This window comes from Lepidochelys kempii, chromosome 7, assembly GCF_965140285.1.
Source record: "Lepidochelys kempii isolate rLepKem1 chromosome 7, rLepKem1.hap1, whole genome shotgun sequence".
In the NCBI taxonomy this organism is placed as follows: Eukaryota; Metazoa; Chordata; order Testudines; family Cheloniidae; genus Lepidochelys; species Lepidochelys kempii.
The window spans coordinates 102640308-102659042 of record NC_136386.1 but is presented as its reverse complement, the minus strand read 5'-3'; the positions used below and the strand labels follow the sequence as shown (position 1 = coordinate 102659042).

At 36.6% G+C, this 18735-nt stretch overlaps 2 protein-coding genes across 6 annotated transcripts in view; one reads left to right on the top strand and one right to left on the bottom strand.

Annotated features, from left to right (window-relative positions):
* Positions 1 to 18735, top strand: part of DOCK1 (dedicator of cytokinesis 1) — a 551011-nt gene that overhangs the window by 160296 nt on the left and 371980 nt on the right. For all 3 annotated transcript variants that reach the window (XM_073354059.2, XM_073354058.2, XM_078853851.1), the window contains exon 27: positions 1 to 96. In XM_073354059.2, the coding sequence (XP_073210160.1) occupies positions 1 to 96 (96 nt within the window). The remainder of the gene's footprint in view (positions 97 to 18735) is intronic.
* INSYN2A (inhibitory synaptic factor 2A) overlaps positions 7327 to 18735 on the bottom strand; it is an 81451-nt gene continuing 70042 nt past the window's right edge. For all 3 annotated transcript variants that reach the window (XM_073354953.2, XM_073354955.2, XM_073354954.2), the window contains one exon: positions 7327 to 9937. In XM_073354953.2, coding sequence (XP_073211054.1) covers positions 9754 to 9937 — 184 coding nt within the window. In that variant the 3' untranslated portion in view covers positions 7327 to 9753. The remainder of the gene's footprint in view (positions 9938 to 18735) is intronic.

The following is an 18735-nucleotide window of genomic DNA, read 5'->3' as shown; positions in this document are numbered from 1 at the left end:
GGACCAACACAGCGCCATGTCCAGATAATCATGGAAAAGCTACTGAGGACAGTCAATAGAACAGTCATTTCCATGGGACGCGATTCAGAGCTCATTGTAAGTGTCTCTTGACATAAACTTAAGTATTTTTATCACAACCTCTTGCACCTCACATAATATAGGATTTAAATCCCAGGTGGTAAAAAGCAATCAAAACCTCCTGTAACTCTCTTGTGTGTTCAGTAAACTGTAAAGTTTTGGATTATAATTTTTGTGTGGCTTATAATAGGAGGAGAAAGGTCCTATTTAAATTGTCAGTGATCAAATGATGAATTTAATTGGGTTTGTTTAACCAAAACTAATTTTATTTTTTGCAATTACAAGATTTTAACTAGCTAAAAATGTTGTGTAAATTAAAAAAAAAACTTTGGTTGTTGACATGTAAATTGGACTGGAGGCTTTATTCTGCCAACATTTACTCACATTGTGGTTGTTCAGTTGGGGTAATGACTCCCATAGGCATACTGATTTTAAATAAGTGAAGGATTGCAGAATATGGCCTTGGCAATTACAACTTTCATAATGAAACAGAGGCTTTGATGTGTGCCTATGCAAGTCCTGAGAAATAATATGGTTATTCCAAGATTATCCATTTAAGAATACACTGACATAACTTAATAGTAGAAGAGCTTAACTCTTGTTGAGTTTTGCTCAACTTTATATTTAACAAAGTTTGTTACCTTCTAAAATATTTTGTTTATTGGACCACTTAAATATTCTGCATCAGAAATTTGGCTTCAGGGGAGCTACACTGGTTTGTATCAGCTGAAGATATGGGCCTTTATTAACTTTTTTAAAAAATCTGTAAATGTTTGTCACTATTTGCAGCATATATGCACACAATGTACTTAATTGGTGTAAAAGCTTGCATTTTAGGTGAACGTTATTCATTTAAAGTTCTGTATCATTCTGAAAAAAATATTTTGGTGGAAACCTGGAAAGAGAGATCATGAAATGTTTCCTGCCAATCTGCACACTTTAATGGCTTTGACTCTCTTCTTAAAACTTCTTCCCTTACCTCTTCCTTCTCTGTACTGTATTACATCATTTATAAAAAATCAAAATTGAGAAAGTTCTGAATTAACTCTCTCCTCTCTTCCTCTAATTCCATATTATTCCTTTACCCTCTCACTGTGATCTCTCTCTTCGTCCTTCTAGGCTCTCAGTCCGTCCCCTGGACACCATCCTCTCTCACTCTCTGTCCTCCACTCTTCATCATCTGTAATGGTGTTTGTATCCCTAAGAATGATAAAAACCTTCTCTTACTCCTAATTCTCTCTCCAGCTATCATCTTGGCACTTGCTTTCCCACTTCCAACAACATACTGTCGGTTAATGATTTTGTACCCCTCTCACCCCAAAATGACAAGGATTAATCCTTGAGTAAGTAAAGTAGCTATGATTCTTATGGAAGAAAAACTTAACATTGAGAAAGCAGACAAAAGTAATTAGGTTTGAATTGTGTGTGTTTGTATATAATAAAATATATAGACAGTAGAATGCAGACAAAATATTGTTATTGTTTCTGTAGGTTAAATTGTTTGTAGAAATATAGCTTGATGTATTTATCAAAATTCCTTAATTTTATTTCCCCTCTGCTAAACTGTGATGATGTCTGTATATTTGAAATGATACAAAACCACAACAGGATATTTTCTGAAGCATTACGTTAGTAGACCCATAGTTAGTTTTCCCCCTTTTTAACTGCAGCATAATGTATTTGAAAGTTTAAGTCTTGCCCATATATATTTTTAACTAAGTGCAATTGTATTAAAAATGCACACTGTGAACATGAATGTAGCCTGAAAGCATTACATCTGAACACACTGTAATTATTTAATGAATACTGACAGCATCAGGAATTTTTAAGAGGGCACTTACTATTTAAAATTCAGTGCATTTCTAAAAGCATCTCTTGGTAATCAACCAATAATGATTCACTTTTGTGGTGTCAATAAAGTAGTAAGATGGAAATGAAACTGATACTTAGTATGCATAACCTTACCCTTCTTGGATCAGCATCAGATTGAGATTTATGCATTACATTTTTTTGACTTGAAAGTTGCACCTAGAATTTAGATTAGAGAATAGATCATAGCAGAACAAATAGAAGGAAAAACAGTTTCTGGACAAAGAACTATAAAGGAGGATAGTTTAGGTGATGGCTTTTTTTTAAAGTAATGTATCACAAATCATATATATTCATTTCTTACATAAAATTGCTATACAGGTGTTACAGTAGTTGAATCTAAATCATTTTTTCACCTTGAAAAAATGACTATATATTTCACCTCTTATTTAAAATGTATCACACTGATAATAATATGGAATTTGCATATTATGTATTTGCAAAGATATTGGAAGTTTTTTGGTGATGCTTGCTTCTTCTTTAAAAGAAGGAAATATGTTCATTATGATACAAATTTACATCTTGATTCTGTAAATATTCGCTCCTGAGTGGTTCTGCTTGAGTAGCCCCAATGAATACAATGGAACTACATGTCTGAACAAGGATTTGTAGGGTTGGGCCCAATACGACAAAAGTTAATCAAATAACATTGGTTTCGCATTATGCATTCTTTTCATAATTTGGTTTAAAGATCAGTGGGATTTTTATTTGGTATTCTTTATGCACTGTAATGGGTGCTTTTTATGTATAAATATCCAACACGGTGTTCTTTTGTTGGTGCTTTTAATTTGCATAGATTATACTCTTTACACACATTTCCAACTTCTGAACTGTGCACAAGTATGCAGTATGCCTCAAAGTGTGTGTGTGTCTGTACTTGAGAGCCTAGCATTTTGGACGTCAACAGGGGATTTTAACAGAATTCACATATTCAAGGTAGAATGGAGTTGCCTTGAAACAGAGGGAGTAAAGGTATATTGATGATGGTTATTTTGTTAAATACAGTGTGTTTTCTGATCACAGGATAAAGATCAGCAGTAGGGCATGAAATTCATAGATAAGCACTAATATAACGTGCAAAATATTCGCTGTTGCAAGAGGATATATAATTCAAGAGTCTAGTTATGAAACTATAAATAATTTAATACTTCAATAGTCAGCTTTTTTGACTATTCAAAAAGATTGATTTTTCTCTGTTTTATAACTTATGGATGTGATTTAAAACCTTTATTACTGTTATGACAATTGTTAAATTGATTCAACAAAAGTATTGATAATAGATGGTTCTGTTGTATATAATGGGCCCAGATACCTATGTCTAACATGGGATACGCTGTCACGTACAATATGTCACAAACTTGCATTCCACATGTGAGCACAGTAACAAATTTTAGAGATCAGAACATTTTTAATTTTTTGTGTGTGAAATTTAAAATTTGCAAAGATTCCTGGAAACCTCAGGACCCCCAAAACCCTCCCTTCAATTATTGTTTTTTACCATTTTTATCCTAAATGTGTTTTTGCTATAAAAGCTAAATCTATTTTTGATCATTTAGTTTTCTCTCTAGGATTTTTTTTTTCTCCCCCAGCCTTCACCAGGGTTTGAAAACCTTCAGACACCTAGTGAGAATGAAGCTCACTAGCTGGATGCTAGTATGAAAGGCAAGGTGGTTCCTTGCCAGTGAAGTGAACAGTAATGACGTCATGAGGACGTCTGCCTTCCCTCACCACTCTTGGCTACTAGGAAGGAGATACAGAGTTTGGGCTCATAAGAATTCTAAGGATTCTCCATACTCTTCAAGGCCATGTGTCACCACCATTGCAAACCTTCTGGCTAATGCTTGTAAAGAGTTCCCTTTAATTAGCTAGATGGTAACTTCATGAATGATATGAGGCACTCTTCCTCTCTTAGTATTTGAATAGGCTGAAAGGGCTACTTCCATCAAAGAATTTGCTTATATAATTAAAATCTCTTTACTTTATTTTTGAATACTCTGTTGTTCAAGATTAGGAACATAAATATTCTTTATTAGATAGAAATACTTTTAATTCCTAAAAGACAAATATCTCTTTAAATAAGATTGGGGAAAATTTAGCTCTAAAAAAGAAAAAAAAAAACCCCAAAACAAACAAAACTTGGAAGCAATAGATGAAGGTCAGGTTTAGAATAGTTATTTCTGGCCAAGTCACTATTAATGCTAGCACTATATTTTATTCTACCCCAGACGATTTATAAGAACCCGACATGCTGTTTAACATGCAGAAGAATATGCTGGTATGGGCTCTATTAGCTTGGATTTAAACACAGTCTGTTCATTTAATCAGCTCTTTTCATTGGGAGTTGCGAAGTTATATACTTAATGATGAGCCTAAATTCTGAGTCTACGATGTTAAATATGGTTTATAATTTACAGGAGGGGAATTACTTTCACCATTTTGATACTGGTGGTTTTTGAATATTTTCCCCTTGAAATTAAATCTTTTTATACAATATTTTTTTAAAAGGCATTTGGTAAATATGTGTGTATTGATATGGGCATGTTAGTTGCAGTGTTGGTAAAACTAATAACAGTTTGTATCAGTTTATCTCCTTGATACTCAGGTGAAGAGAATCATGCATAGTTACTGGAATATGATATGGACCATGATTTTTGCAAGATAACCATGGCCTTTTTTTGTTGTTATAAGTGACTGTATACTTACACCCAGTCTCCAGTGTCTGTCTTCTTCAAGTCTGTGTTCTTCCAGTCTCCTCTCACTTTCCTTTTTTGTTTGTTCTCCTATCTGTAGTCACTCTGTCCACACTAGATTATTTGTTTATCTCTTTTATTATGGAAGACCCAATAAAGGCTTAATGTATACAGCTGCAGCAAGATTTTGCCTTGACACAACCAGGATCTTTAAGCTTCTCTGGTGCTGAAAAATGGGTTGCTTTAAAAAAATGATAAATGGAAAGAGAGTCCTGTAAACACATTTTAGAAGTTCTGATGCACTCTTCTAGGCACTTTTGATAAGTGTTATAAGTCCACAAATCACAAAGACCCCCCATGTTACTCAAAAACACCAACTCAATATGTTTCCCCCACAAACACAGCAATGAAAATAAATAAATGGACTTTTCAGTGTTTGCTAACGGTCAAACAATTTTGGCTATTTTGTATCTTTGCTTATAAAATTTGAGGAAGTAATTTAAAATCATTGCTGATAAAATTTGCTGATGACATAAAGATTGCTGGAGTGGTAAATAATGATGACAACACACGCATACAGAGCAATCGGAATGTCTTGATAATCTGGGCCCATTAAAACAAAATATATTTTAATACCATCAAATGCAAGGTCACATATCTAGCAACAACGAATGCAGGCCATATCTAAGAATGGGAGACACTATCCTGGAAATTAGGACTCTGAAAAAAGATTTATTGGTCACAGTGGACAATCAATTGAACATCGCTCCCAGCAAGATGTTGTGGCTAAAAGGGCTAATATGATCCTTGAATGTAAAAAAAGAGAATAATAGAGAGGTGATTTTAATTTTGGAAATGGCACTTGGATGGAATATTCCATCCAGTTCTGGCATCTAAATTTTTAAAGTGATGTGGAAAAATTGGAGTGGGTGCCATAAAAGAGCCATAAAATGATACGAGGGCTGGAAAAAATTCCCTGCAGTGAGAGACTTGAGGAGCTCAATCTCTTTACCAAAAAGATGATCAAGAGGTATTTTGATTATGGTGTAGAAGTATTTTCATGGGGAGAAAATATCAGACATTAAAGGGTTTTTTTAATCTAGAGGAGAAGGACATAACAGGAAGCAATGGCTGGAAGTTAAAGCCAGACAAATTCAAATTAGAAATAAGCACAGATTTTTAACAGTGGGGGCACTGAACCACTTGAACAAATGAACAAGGGAAATGGTGGATTATCCAAGTCTACAAATCAAGAATGAGGCCTTTCTGGAAGATGTGCTTTAATGAAACACAAGTTTTTGGGCTCAGAACAGGGATGACTGAATGAAATTCAGTGACCTCTGTTATACCCGGAGATCAGCCTAGATGATATAATGGTCCTTTCTGGTCTCAAACTGTATGAATCATGGGGTACCGTGAGTGCCAAAGTCTTGGGCAGAAGGTTTGCAATGTTTGCATTTTCTTCATTGGCTACTGCAAAGTAAAAACAGTATTTACTTGTGGCGCAATGTAAAATTTTTTTTTCTTATACACACATTTCAAATTACTCATTACAAGCTATTATTGCAAAAATTAAGACTTTTCCCCCTCACTATTATCTAGCTTTTTGTGCACTGAAGTATGAATTGAATATTATCATGAATGGAGCTAATGGACATGGCATATACAAATAATATACCAAGTTTTACCTTGAGACTGCATTCAGTTAAATAAATTGGCAGCATATTTCCAGCAGCTACAGTTGTATTTTACTGATACTGAAATAATGCTAAGAAATGTTTCAGGCCTTCTGCTTCATCCTAGTATAGCAGAGCTGTAAACATACTGCCATTATATTATTGGTGGCAATCACAGCCACAAAATTAAGAGTAGTGCATACTGTGTGCTATTACACATATGCAATTAGACTAATGAAATTTTAACAGCTTGATTTCAAAATGCTTATGAAAAAATAATCTATTAGGTTTTTTAAATGTAATATACCATTAAAACATTGAGTGAAAATAAAGAATGCATAGCCAGTTATTGTTTGTTCATTGCATAGCATCTTGTCTGAAGCAAGAAAAACCAAACACTTTGTACTTATTGTGGGTTTTTTCAGTTTTAATCATGATTTTTTTTCATTTTACCCTGATTATAAAGTATTTTACACTGATTAATTTTAAGAAAACAAGTGGTACTTACACAAATTGTTTCCTAATAATAATTTCAAAACATAGGAATGTCATTGTTGCTTAATGGGAATTATGCAGACTTAGAAAACATTGTCCATGTAGTATGAAAACAGTAAGTAATGCAAAATTACTGCAGTATTTATTGATTAGAAAGTAATTTAAGCATGTTATGGGAGCAGTGCAAATAGTAAATTTAGTGTCTGAGAATGCATGATATTGCCAATGAATTTAGCAGCAAAATTACATAATATGCTACACTAATAGTGGTGATGTTTTCTTCGTCATAATTTTGTTCCTGCTTTTTATCACATGTATCACATTAGGGTGGAAACAGTTCTATGTCAGTCACATACCATGTGTAGCTAAAAGTTGTAAGAAGTAAATATTCCTCTCAAGATCTAAATCAAGCCTGTGTGATCCTAAATGTAACACAATATGATGCGTTTAACACACTTGCAAAAACATTTTATTACAAATTACATAGTATGGTATGGTATTTTACTATGCATGTTAGCTTTTTCTTTTTAAAAAAAATGTAAAAAATTAAAAATCTGCAGTTTGTTTAAGAAAATAGTCTGGACATGTAGAAAACACTCAGGGATAACTTCCATTTTTTAGCTCTTAAATATTTCACCAAGGAATCCTTCTTTTTCATTCTGAATGCCTGTAATAATACTAGTTTTGGGTATGACTCAATAACCAAGCATAAAAACATTTAAGACTTTTGCATCAGAGTCCCTGCACACAAGAATATTTAGAATGGATTTTTAAGAAGTCTGTTTTATTAGTTGACATTAACCATCTGTAAAGAATCCCATTTGTGAGATGCTTGACTCAGTGTTTTAAAAAATATACTTGGCTTGTAGGATATTTTCTTTGTATGTGTGACACTATACTTTGAGGTATAGCACTGTTTTAAAAGACTGAATGTGTGTGTTTTTTCTACTTATGCCCATATTTGAGACTTTGTCCTGTTTAGGAAAAATAAGTAAATAAATTATATATATATTTAATGCTTTGAAATAGTTGGGATTGTTAAAACAAGATGGGATATCTTGTAAACAGTTTTATAACTTTAATTAAAAACAGTATAAAATACATGAAACATTTTTTTCCACATGAAACAATTGCACTTCCTTCATGGCACACCTTTTCTCATCCTTTATCGCTCACAAAAATATTTTAGAATACCGTTTACTTATGTACAAGGATTTGTAGCCCTCTTGACATTTACTACAAAGGTGAGTTTTTTCATTAAAGCATCCAGTTGAAATAGTTTTGAAGTGGACATAAACAGTTTCACATATACTCTATGTACTCACATTAACTTCCTATTACTTCGAAGACAAAGACCACATTGCTTGCTTCAGGATCCTTGTAGAATTAATAGTACTTAACAATGGATTTGATGTTGAGGTAAGTGGCAGGGGGGGAAGAGTTGAGCATAAACATCTCCAGGTTTATTTAGTAGGTGCAGACTCTTCTGTTAGGGATTCATTTCTTCCACCTGTTTGCTGCATCTAAAGACTGAAAAATTCACATCTTAATGCTGTCTTGGGATATGAAATTGCAGAGCCAGTACCTTGTATCCCAGTTTCTGTCACATGAGTGTACACTATTCAAATTATTTAACTAAAAGAAAAAAGAAACAAGATTCCCAATCCCTATCATTACAAGAGTTTTCCAGACAGTCACCTAGATTAGGGTTTTTTAATGACAGCGCTTAATATGGAAAGGGAAAAGATTGCAGTGTATAACTGATCATGGATTTAAAGTGTTTCTGTTTTTAAAAATCTAAGAAGAAGTTTGATTCACAGCTTTTCCCCCTAAGTGTGATTGATTAATACAGTTAATATATTATTTTAATACAAGTGATATTATGTTGGTCTGGAAATTGATCTTAGAAGCTCAGCTAAATAAATAACTATTAAAGTTGCCAGGCCCTTCTGAACTCTTGTAATAAAGCATAATGCATACTATGAAATTTCTAGCACCCTCTACAATAGTGTACAGTTTTTCTGAAGATTGAATTACAAAAAGGATTTAAATTGTGGCAACTCCCAACAATCTATCATTTTAATATTATCCATCTTATTTTTTTTCATATTCTGTGACAGAATATAGCATTTGGCCTTTGGGTACCAAAATATAAAAATGAGATCTAAGAAAGCTTAGCTTCGACCCTATCAACTTTTAGTGATTAAAGGTGTGTCCTGACTTCTGGTGGTTTCTGGCTGCTTATCCTTTGAAATGAGCAGTAAACATGTCGTAAGTCTGGTAATAATGATGACACTAAATTAGAGGTGTCAATATGTAAGATGTAATAACTTGGTTTAACTCTACAGCACATGAAGGCAAATACACATATATAGTCACATCATAGATATTATTCATGGTCTTGGACCATTTGAAAAGTTGTGCTTTCTCCAGGATATTATGTGCTAAAAATTGCACTTCTCATGACCCCCACTTATTTGCAAAATTAAATGTAAAACTGAAGATCTTTGCAAACATAAGGCTTGCTTTTTTTCCTCATTAATGTTTAAAACGAAACAGAACATAAAAAAGCTTAAAAATAATTATTTTAGCTGTGTACAGGATGAAACGTGACACTTGCAGATCTAAGGGGGCCAGAGGGTAGCGGGAAAATAGTTTTACTTCTCATCTTTGTGTATACAGATTTCAATTCTGATTTTACATCCCACATTGGTAACTGCAAATAAAAGTTGGCAAGGTATGATTTAATGCCTTGCTCATGAACATTAGTTTATAGGTACAAAGGCCTTTTGGTACATATGGTGAGAACTGAATGCTGCCCATAATAACCAGAGTAACAGTGGCTGATAACACTGATCAATTTACCAAGATCCCTTTTTAGATGATTAATTGAATTCCAAATATATTTCAAAGAAGGCCTTAAACTCCATAGCTAATAGACTTAATTAAAGAAACCAGAGTTTCCATCTTCCATGCTTTTTTGATTCAGTTTTGGATTTTTGTTTTGGAGTTGAGGAGTAACTCTCCTGAGAATAAGGCAAAGGTGCAACCTGAGTTTCCTCAATAGGGTGAAGTTTTCTCAGAACTGGCTGTAGTTTGTCTTCCTGTTGTTTAAAATCCAACTCCACACTAAAAAAAAAAAATTAAAAAAAATGCAATTAAGTGCTAAATTATTATGATATAATAATTTAAATTAAGACAGCATCCAACACTGATATCCAAGTGCAAAGATATTAACAGTATATACAAAAGAAATGTTAAACTAGATCTCTGTAACTCCAACAAATGTGAATTTGAAAAAAAATTTCCTTGTACCACAAAGAAAAACATGAATTCTGGCCACATTCAGAGATGATTCCATAGTAACTTGCTATGTGGCAGATCACAGAACTAGAAGGGACCTTGAGAGGTCATCTAGTCGAGTTCCCTGCACTCATAGCAGGACTAAGTATTATCTAGACCATCCCTGACAGGTGTCTGTCTAACCTGCTCTTAAAAATCTCCAGTGATGGAGATTCTGCAACCTCCTTAGGCAATTTCATCCTTGGAGTCTGGAAACGCGTCTCTATGGGTCTGCATCTATATTGAGGAAGGGGTATGCCCTGCCCCCCTAATTCCCAGTCGTGTGGAGATTACCCTCACAGGGATCTCAGACTCAGCTACCAGTAGGGCTCAACCCCCTGGTGGCATAGTTCTGGTGGGGCCAAAGCTGGTGGAGAGAGACAGACTTCCTCTTTGATATTTTGGGATCTGTGTAGATCTCTTGGGATTTGTAAGGTTTGGGAGCAGGTCCTTACATCTTTTTCCACAGGTGGGTAATACACATTGGTCCACACAGGATGATATGAGGTACATGTACAAGGGGATCCTAGACCCTTCTTGGTTTTACTGTGAGGGAGGGGTAGAGGAGAGAATGATCTTGCCCTCAGACTGCCCGGAGATTCATTTATACTACAGCAAATTAGGCTCCCTTAGGTTCATGTGCATCTAGTGATGCATAGCACCCCTTTATACATCACTTCTGAATCTGGCCCAGGGGCTGGAAGAGAGGAACATAGCAAGAAAAACTACTAAGAGGAGGCTGTTAGGTCATGTCAGTCTTCCTTCATAAACTTATGTCATGTTCGTGTTATCTATCTGCACATTACAGTGCCTTAAGGCTCCTTAATGCTCAAGCTCCCTAGCATACACTAATTGCCTCTGAACTTGGCCATATTTCTGGCAGCATAATCTAAAGCACACTTAACCTACTGCAAATAATAACCCTTCCAAGTCCAAAACATTCTTGAGTCTTTATTTTGATTGCAAGACAAAACATCTGTTGTAGATCCACATTTTTAGCAAAAAAAAGAAAAGTTCTTTTTAGCTAAAAGAAGAAAAGTCTAGGGCGTACTTTCTGATAGCCCCATATTATAGTAACAAAATGCATAATAAAATGTATTATTCATTCAACAATCTAAAACTAACACATGAAAGTAAACTTAAACTCGTAAAATATGCATCCTAAATTGTAAGCAGTTTGAGGAGTGGAACACCTTGCAGGCTGCCCTGTAGTTAAGAAAAAAGATGCAATGAATGTATAGCCCTAGGATCAACATACAGCACTAAGTACATTTCAAATTTAATTTGTAAAAACAAAGAAATGCAATCTCAAAATGCAGCAAAAGGGTGAATAAAAATGGGAATTCGGCACAGTAATCCAAGCCAAATAAGAGCCACAAAAGCACTGAATGAAGCAGAAATGATCTTGTTCCAATGCATGTGGTATAGCTGGATGTGGAGGAAGTTGACAATGGGCCTTTTCATCACACTCTGTGTGTTAGGGAGCACAGTAGGATTTTGGAAAGAGTATTAGGGGACAGGCTCAGGGAGGAATTTGAGAGATAGCAAGCAGCTTATTGATGGCCTGGGACAAGTCATCTGTCCCCATTCAGCAGCTGCTCTGCTACCTGCTGCTTTAATAATATTTGATTAACGTGAAAAAACAATTGTGTATCATAATGCATATGCTCAAGGGGCAGAGATAAGCCTGCCCATTCAAGCTTTACTTTTGGTATTTCCGGGCTTTTCAGCACTTAACTGTGCAACAGTAATATTACACAAATGTATTTTTTCCTCTTTGTTTTCTAGGTGTTTGTAGGGCTTTTTTGCATTTAATATAGTTTTGGTTTGAGTCCTTTTTGACCCGGGTGTCAGCTTAGCATTTTTAATTTTGTAGGCCCTCATATTCTCAGTGTAATTAACTCCATGCATAGGGTTCATCTTAATGATTTTGATGTGGGTTAGGGGAGAGATTCTTTAAGCCATCACCAAATTAACTGGCTACATGTATACTAAAATGGGAGACCTTTGATTCCTCCTTTCCCAACCTCAGACTGCATGAGATGTGAAGCCTTGTTGCTTCATGCCTAACGTTACATTTTAAAGAGTTTCAAGGGAAATTTTTTTAGATATGCTGGACATTGGGGAGCCATTATGCCTCCAGGAATTAGAAGGTTTTGGTGTATTTTAACCCCAATGTAGCATTTTGCAGATACTGAGTGCTTCTCACTACAATCCTGTGGGGTAGCTAAATGTTATCCTCATTTTACAGAAGGGAAAAGAAAACCAGAGAAGTTAAGACTTAACTAAGAGGAACTGGTGTCAGAGCTCACAAGAATCTACCTGCAGGACATCCCTGTGAAGTCAGTGGGGCTCTGCACTAGTGTGAGGATCCATTTATGTGGCTCATAAAGGCAGGAGTAGGGCCTAGTTTGTTAAATTGTGGAGAATGGCTAAATGTGTTCCAGGCTTCAATATAAGTATGGACGTTCCTGTCAGTTTGAAATCTTTACATATCCTTTCTGATTGCCAGTATAAGAGAAAAGTAAATACACTTCTAAGAATGGAGACACTTCAAGGTGGATATTGAGTATTAAGATAACAGTATGAAAGATATGTTAAAAATTGTAACATGTAAAAAAAAATTCTGTTGCTTCAGACTGACTGAAGATTTTAATTTTGTATGTTACGGTGCACATTTGGTATTGTACCTGTGAATACTGAATTTCTTTTAAGCAGCTACATTGGGTATCTTGTTGTTAAGCAATTAATCTCACTACAGAACCATGTAATTACAGAGTAATATAATCCAGCTCCTTGTTAACAAAATGGCAAGACTATGTGGATGACAAATTGTTATTTGCAGTTTAGCTGCACTGCTAGCAAAAAAAAAAGGCTAGCAAGAAAGCTGCTGTTTGGTTAACAGGCTGGGATACCATTAGAGTGTGTGTACATGCTGTGTGCATATTTCCAAAAATAAAACTGGAAAAATCAGCATGGCTATTAAAATACCTTACATCGAAAAGGACAGATTTCGCTTTACAGATCCGTTCATTATGGTGGGGTGCAAACCTGGGCAGAATTTGGCTTGCAATGTTAGCATCAGCTTGTTTACCTGAATAAACATATAAAATATGCAGTTCAGCTCTAACTGGGGGGAAACATTTGTTTTCACCTAGCCCAGTATGTTTTTATCATGTACTGTAATGTTCACCAATGTAAGGCTGTTTTAAATTAAGGTCTATTTTAGACTTCAAAGATAATTGTTAAAAATTTGCTTAACAGGTTATAAATTATTTTATAATCCATTTTTATTACAAAATGTTTACTGATTGCAAGATAAAAGCTTATGCAGTTTTAATTCCTGTGAGGAAAAGCATATTTGGGTTAGAAACTATTGTTATTCTGTACTGCATAAAACCATCTGTACTGCATCTCAGGCTGTTTTTATCACTTGGCATCAGAATAACAATGTGTTACTTTGAAGAGAGTGAGAGAATACTAACACTTACATCCTGTCACCTTTTATAACTGTATTGGTTTTACAGGAGAATGGCTTGTTGGCTCAGAAGATAAATGCATTTAAATTGGAATTTTCTTATATTCCTGTAACCTTCGATTCAAATAACTTGTTTGATGGCAAATTAATGACTTAATACATATTTGCTTTTGTTTCACAATGATAAAATATGCGAAGTCTTCCTTTTATAATGCAGACAAAAGGGAGCTGGTCATGTGTCCGTCTGTCTGTCTGTCTAGATAATTATAGATTTCTATATCTATGTTTATGGATAGCTACACACTCACTTATATGACCAGCTGTATTTTTATCGAATACGTATTTTGGTGATGGTAGAATTAGGATGCTGTTCTTAGAAGACTGAAAATGAGAATTTGAAAGCCATGAGTATTGATGAATTTATACAAGTATTTTAACAGAATATTTCTGAACTAGTCTAATAACTAGTTTTTAAGAAATGCAAGACTTCAAGTAATGGGAACTGGTCTAAATACTGAGGTTTACTTACAGTATACGCTGCTTTGTCATTACACTTTGCTCAGCTGTTACTAGCATTATGCTGCTGATACAGACATTTCAGTGTACTTTTAAAAGAAGCCTCACTAAAATGTAAGCTCTGTTTACAGTTGAGCTCTAAATGTTTGGCTGTGTATACAAGTACTACTTTAAAAATAAATAAATAACAGTTTGGAAACCTTACAAACAGAAACGGCATATACATTGTTTTTGTTTGTCTTGTCCTGTTACCTTGACTTCCGTGCTGCTGACTCTGTCCATGACTCTACAGTCTTACTTGGTCTCTCGCTCCACTGAGCCTGCACTTACATCCTCTTTCTGGCCAAGTCCAACAACTTTTTCTTAATCTTCTTTTTCTGTGACCTGTCCATCATGTTCAACATAGCTGACGTACTATTATTTGTAGTTTTCTCCTGCTTTGCCTTTCAAAATTCTTGGCTTGGTTGGCTTTGGTACATCTAGGCTATTGCTAAAAAAGTGTCATTTCCTCCTCTACAATATATCCAAAATGTATCCCTCCTCCTTTATCTCTACTTCCAAACACTTATCTCATGCCTAGACTATTACAACCTTCTTTCTGATCTGCCTGATTCCAACATAGCACCCTTATAGAGTATCCAAAATACCATTGCCAAAGTTGTCATCTGCTGCTCTGACCAGGTCATCCCCACTCGAGTCCCTGCATTTTCCTCATCTACATCGATATCAAATTGAAACCCCTTGCCCTTGTCTTCAGGGAGCTGCAGATCTTTGACCACTTAGATGTTACCTCTTACCACTCTTCTGCTTGAACTCTACACTCTGATAATCTTGCATACCTTCATGTCAGCCACACAGTCTCATTCACCTTCAGAATCTTCCCCACTTTTTCCTCAGTCTCTCCCACAATGACCCACACAAGCTTAATAAAAGTGATGGCTGCATCACACTTGTGTGTTTTATTGTTGGTATCAGTGCTCTGAGTGAGGTATTACTGAACATGTGAAAGGGAAGCAGAATAAGTAGCTTTAGCTTTTATTAGACTGGCCTAAAAATTAATAAATAACAAACCTCACCAGAAACAAGAGACAATGCTAAATATGATATACGGGGATGGTAGCACTGCCTAAATATTAAGTTTGCCCGAGATAACCTACAGTCGCTTCTATCTTTGACAGTTTTTAACCAGTTGGGCTGAAATTTTCCATGCCAGGTGCCTAACTCTGGCTGAATTTGTAATTAAATTGAATTTGTATTAAATTGTGTGTAAATTTCAACCCAAGCAGTTCAGCTGTTTCCAACAACTTGCAATTTTGTGGGTAAGGGGAGCGACTTTTGTGTCAAGAATGTACCTTTTGTCATCCCTGTGAAAATCCACCCAAATGTGCCCAAATTATTAGTCTTTAAGAACTGCGCACTCTCAGTAGAGACATGCTAGAGTGTCCTAGGGAAGCAGTGGGGGCAAAAGACCTATCTGGCTTTAAGATTAAACTCAATAAGTTTATGGAGGAGATGGTATGATGGGATAACATGATTTTGGTAATTAATTGATCTTTAACTATTCATGGTAAATAGGCCCAATGGCCTGTGATGGGATGTTAGATGGGGTGGGATCTGAGTTACTACAGAAATTCTTTCCTGGGTATCTGGCTGGTGAATCTTGCCCATATGCTCAGAGTTTAGCTGATCGCCATATTTGGGGTCGGGAAGGAATTTTCCTCCAGGGCAGATTGGAAGAGGCCCTGGAGGTTTTTCGCCTTCCTCTGTAGCATGGGGCACGGGTCACTTGCTGGAGGATTCTCTGCTCCTTGAAATCTTTAAACCACGATTTGAGGACTTCAGTAGCTCAGACATAGGTGAGAGGTTTTTCGCAGGAGTGGGTGGGTGAGATTCTATGGCCTGCGTTGTGCAAGAGGTTGGACTAGATGATCATAATGGTCCCTTCTGACCTTAGTATATATGAACACAGAACACTTCATTTTCAAAAAAACATGATTCAGCCTGCAGCTGAGCAGGACTTTGCTTTGAATTAAAGCTCTGTGCTACTACGGGTTGTGCTGGGGCTAGGCACCGGAACTAAGGGGAAGGAGTCTGTCTCTTCCGTGTTCTCGGTACTCCCCTCTGCTGATGCCCAGGCAACACGGGAAAGGAAAGTGGATAATTCCAATGCAGAGGAGACAAGAGCCAGAGCAGGGGGCATAGACTGGGACAGGGGCCTGGACGGGAGTGCAATACTGGGACTGTAGGCTGGTGGGAGGGCGGGGGCGGAGGGGCTAGAGAACCTGGGGATTGGGGTGGAAAGAGGCTGGGACTTCCTGGTTGAGAAGACCAAGAGTGGGAACCAGTGGAGACAGGGAATGTAGGTAGGGGGCAGGCAATTGGAGGTGGGGGAGCGGAGGGAGAAGAGAAAGATTGGATGAGGAGCTGGGAGGGGAGAAATTGGGCAAGGGAGTGGGGGGGGGGCAGGTGATTGGGAATGGCTGGCCAAAGGACTGGGGAATGAGCAGAAGGTTGAGAGTAGGGAGAGGGAAGGAAAGGCAGAACGGTCTGTGCCCACTAGAGCACACTCCTCTCTGGAGCCTGGAACGGAACTTGTGATTTTTGAATCTCATCATTCATCTGTGAAACCCTTTGGCAGTGTATATCATCCCCTTCTAGTGCTGGTCCACACTGGATGAAAACCTGTTACTGCTATTAGCTACTCTTTCAGCTCAAATGGCAGAATGACCCATGTGGGGGTCAATATGATGTGACATGATGGCATTTCTGATTTTTCAGCTTATTTTTAAAAAAACCTAGTAAATTCTGTCTACGCCCTTATCCCTCTGTTAGAACATTATTAAAGGTGCATAATCAAGTAGGAAACCCCAAAATGAAGGTTCCCCCTCCCTTCTGCGTGTGCATTGAGACCGTCTTGAATTACATGAGCACATGCTCTTTTTTTCCCCATAGGACACCTGCCTCATTAAGTACACAGGATGGACCTGCTCTGGGAGTTAATCAAGGCTGTGTAGTGAAGAAGGCTGTTGTGTGTAGATCCTCTGCTACATTTATTGCAAAAGTTGGAAGGTGTGCAGTGATTGAGGCAGGGGATTGAAGGGAAAGAAAGGATGGTTTCATGGTTAAGGCAGTTGAATGCTGCCCTGGAAAACTGGATTCTATCCCTGACTTTGTCACAGAGTTCCTGTGTAATGCTGGGCAAGTAACACCAAACTTTTCACAGGCAGCCACTAATTCTTATTTTATGGGCACTTGACTTGAGACCTCAGGGTCTGATTTGCAGAAGTGCTGGGCACTAACAGTGCAACTGAGGTCAATGGGAGCTGTGCTTTGTACACAAGCAGTTGTTCAGGAGAGCTCACAGTTTCTCTGACAATATTAAAGGCAAACCAGCAAACTATCCTGATGGAAAGGAAAGATAAGAACAGTAAGAGGCCAATATGGCTCCATGAGAATGGTGTAATGACCTGAAAATTAAAAAGGAATCCTACAAAAAGTAGAAACATGGACAAATCACTAAAGATGAGTACAAAAGAACAGCACCAAGCATGTAGGGAAAAAGCAAAAGGGCTAAGGCACAAAATGAGGTATACCTAGCAAGAGACATAAAGGGCAATAAGAAGAGGTTCTATAAATACATTTGGAGCAAGAGAAATACAAAGGAAAGCGTAGGTCCTTTCTTAGCAGGGAGGGAGAGATGATAATGGATGACACCAAGAAGACTGAGATGTTTAATGCCTATTTTGCTTTTTTACACTGAAAAGGAAAAATTGTGACCAGATGTTTAACATAGATAATTATAATTAATATTAACAACAAAAGGGAAGTATTACAAGCCAAAATAGGGAAGGAACAGGTTAAAGAATATTTAGAAATGTTAGATGTATTAAAGTTGCAGTTCATCCTAGGGTACTTGAGGAACTAACTGAAATGATTTCAGAACCGCTAGCTGATTATCTTTGAGAAATCATGGAGATGGGTAAGGTCTCAGAGGACTGGAGAGGGGCAAACATAGCATCTCTCTTTAAAAAGGGGAAAAAGAGGACCTGAGGCATTATAGATCAGTCAGCCTAACGTTGATACCTGGAAAAATACTGGGACAAATTATTAAGAAATCAATTTGTAAGCACCCAGAAGATAATAGGATTATAACTAATAGCCAGCATGGATTTGTCAAGAACAAATGCCAATTTGCCAAGAACAAACTAATCTTCTTCTTTGCCAGGGTTACTGGCCTACTGGATAGAAGGAAGCAGTAGACATGATATATCTTGATTTTTAGTAAGGTCTTTGACACAGTCCCACATGACTTTCTCATATGAAAACTAGAGAAGTAAGGTCTAGATGTAATTACCATTTGGTGGGTGCAAACCTGGTTGAAAGACCATGCTCAAAGAGGAGTTCTCAGTGGTTTGCTGTCAAATTTGGGGTATGTATCTGATGGGGTCGTGCAGGGGTCAGTCCTAGGTAGTACTATTCTCTGTTTTCATTTATGACTTGGATAAGGAAATGAAGAGTCCGCTTGTAAAATTTGTGGAAGACAACAAGCAGGGAAGGGTTGTAAGTCTTTTGGAAGAGAGGATTAAAAGAA